This window comes from Gekko japonicus, unplaced genomic scaffold (assembly GCF_001447785.1).
Source record: "Gekko japonicus isolate JY-2015 unplaced genomic scaffold, Gekko_japonicus_V1.1 scaffold1901, whole genome shotgun sequence".
Taxonomy (NCBI): Eukaryota; Metazoa; Chordata; class Lepidosauria; order Squamata; family Gekkonidae; genus Gekko; species Gekko japonicus.
The window spans coordinates 222836-225368 of record NW_015177070.1 but is presented as its reverse complement, the minus strand read 5'-3'; the positions used below and the strand labels follow the sequence as shown (position 1 = coordinate 225368).

At 49.6% G+C, this 2533-nt stretch overlaps 1 protein-coding gene across 1 annotated transcript in view; it reads right to left on the bottom strand.

Moving 5' to 3' along the window:
* DHX38 (DEAH-box helicase 38) overlaps positions 1-1075 on the bottom strand; it is a 14663-nt gene extending 13588 nt beyond the window's left edge. The window contains 2 exon segments of the mRNA XM_015428210.1: positions 484-695; positions 1063-1075. Of these exon segments, the coding sequence (XP_015283696.1) occupies positions 484-695; positions 1063-1075 (225 nt within the window).
* Positions 1076-2533: the final 1458 nt, after the last annotated feature.

Genomic DNA, 2533 nt, shown 5'->3' with positions numbered 1-2533 from the left:
GGCTGCTGCATAAATTCGTTTGCTCTGGAGCCTTCCTTCCCTGAGCTTAGACAAAAATGTGTGAGTTGGAGGCTAAAAAACTGTGAGCTAGCTCACACCGACTCAGCTTAGAGGGAACACTGACCTTGAGTAAAACTTTGTGGGTCTGAAAGGCACCACTGAACTCAAATTTTGTTCCAGAACACTGAAAGCTAACTCTTGAATATTGCATGAAGATAGATTCAAGTGCATGGCCGTGTTGGTCTGCTCTGTTGAATATTGCAATCAGGGATACGATATTGATATTGTATTTCAAACGTCACCAGATGTCCAACACAGGTATCAACTACAGGGAAACTATCTGGAGATGTGGAAGTGTCGTTGAGCATGCCCCTGGAATGCATCTCCAGCAGAAAACGAACCTACAGCTCAGAGGACTTAAGCCACTCCCCCTGTTGGTTTCTGCTCTGGCCCCCTTGCCTTCCCCACCACTGTGTCACTCACAGCACAATAGTAGACAGCAGAGTCCTCTATCTCCACCTGGCTGATGGAGAGCTTCGTAGCCAGGTTGGGCTTGTCCACCTCCATCGTCAACCGTCCCTCTTTCACTGCCTCAAGGTAAGTAAAGATGATGGAGCGAAGGGCTGTGTCGGGGCTGTGCTTGTACCAGAAGAGCCCATTGTATCCAGAGACGGTGTGGTTACAGGAGATCTCGGCTGTCCCGTCCAAAGAAACAGAGATTTCAGGAAGCTGAAAGATATCCCCGTAGATTTCGCCACCCACCCACCCCAAGGGTCCAGTAGCACCTTAAAGACTAACAAAATGTGTGGCAGGGTATGAACTTCCGTGAGTCTCTGAAGTCTCACCTATCTGAAGAGGTGAACTGTGACTCAGGAAAGCTCCTCCCCTGCGCCATGTATTTTGTTAAGTCTTTGAGGCGCTGCTGGACTCTTGCTCTGTTCTCCTGCTACAGACTAACAGCGCAACCCTTCTCGATCTACTGTGACCACACTGTCTGCGAGATGGAACCTGGCTGCAACTTCATAGCTGGCAAAGAGGAAAGGGGTCAGGGCAGTGACTCACAGAACGCTTCCATGTTCACAGATGCAAATGGCTCTGGCCAAGGCATGGCAAAAGGTCTGCCCTCTAAGATCTGTGCTGTCACACCTAAAGGACTGGCAGCATAATCTTGGGGGGGGGGGATGCACAGGGAGGCACCACAGTGGTGTACCTCCAAGATGTGTCGGCAGCAGCCAGGCAGCAGCTCAGCAACGCTATGGAGCAACATCAGTGCCAACAGCTGCACCAGAGGGAAAGGGCAGACCTGGGGGGGAGCCTCCCACCCATTCATAGAGGGCTTTACCTCATCCTGTGGGTTAACAGGAGCATTCTGCAAAACGGCAGGCTCTCCGCCCCCAAGTACATGCAGTCTTTGGGCAAAGACTCAGGGATGGGGAACCGACAAGATGAAATGTATCTGGTTTGGAATAACTCCGCCATAAGAGATGAGGGGGTAGCTGTCATTGTTCTAGAGGGAAGTGGATTAGGCCTGACCACTGAGAGGGTGACTATGGAGCAGATGGTCACGGAACCTACCAGGGGAGAGGTGATCCTGGATTTGGTCCTAACTTAACGCCCAAGACCTGGTGAGAGATGTAAAAGTGATTGCACCGCTTGGGAACAGTGAGTGACCGTAATGTTATTTAAGAGCTCAACATTTCTATAAATAGGGAGTTGCCCAAAAAGACTGACACAACCACTTTTAACTTTAATAATTTTGTGTCATCTGCAAACTTGGCCACTACACTACTTGCCCTTCGTTCTAGAACACTGATGAATAAATTAAATAGTATCGGTCCCAAAACCGATCCTTGTGGGACCCCACTTCCTTCCACTGTGAGAACTGTCCACTGATTCCTACTCTTTGCTTCTTTTCATGTAACCAGTCCTCCTCTTATCCATGACTGCCAAGTCTTTGGTGAGGTACCGTGTCAAAAGCCTTTTGAAAGTCCAGGTATAGAAGGTCTGCTGGGTCACTGTTGTCTACATGCTTGGTTCACTTTCTCAAAGAACTCCAGAAGGTTGGTGAGGCAGGACTTTGCTTTGCAGAAGTCATGCTGATTATCTCTCAGCAGGCTTTGTCCCCCTATATGCCTAATAATTCTATATGATTACTGCCTCCGCAGTTCAGAAGCAAAGCAAGGTTTCGCATGCAGATTTCAGCAGAATCCAAAGGGTCCCTTTGATAAGATCCCAAGAGCCCAACCACTGTGTAAAATCAACCACTGTACAATATGCTCCTGTGGATGGTATGAACAGAACTAAGTTTTATTGCAGAAACTAAGCCAAGCAGAACTTTGTGTGTGGAGGAGGCAGAAGCTGCTGCTGCTGGAGAAAAGACCAAACATCCTGCCAGCTCAGGCCTCCCCCCAACTGTGCCGACTCTGCCCCCCTAAACACAAGCCCGCACAGCACACAGAGGGGGATAGACGTCCTGAGCTGATTTCCTAGGCCGCCGGCCAGGCCGTACACAAGACAGCCTGAGATTTGGGGG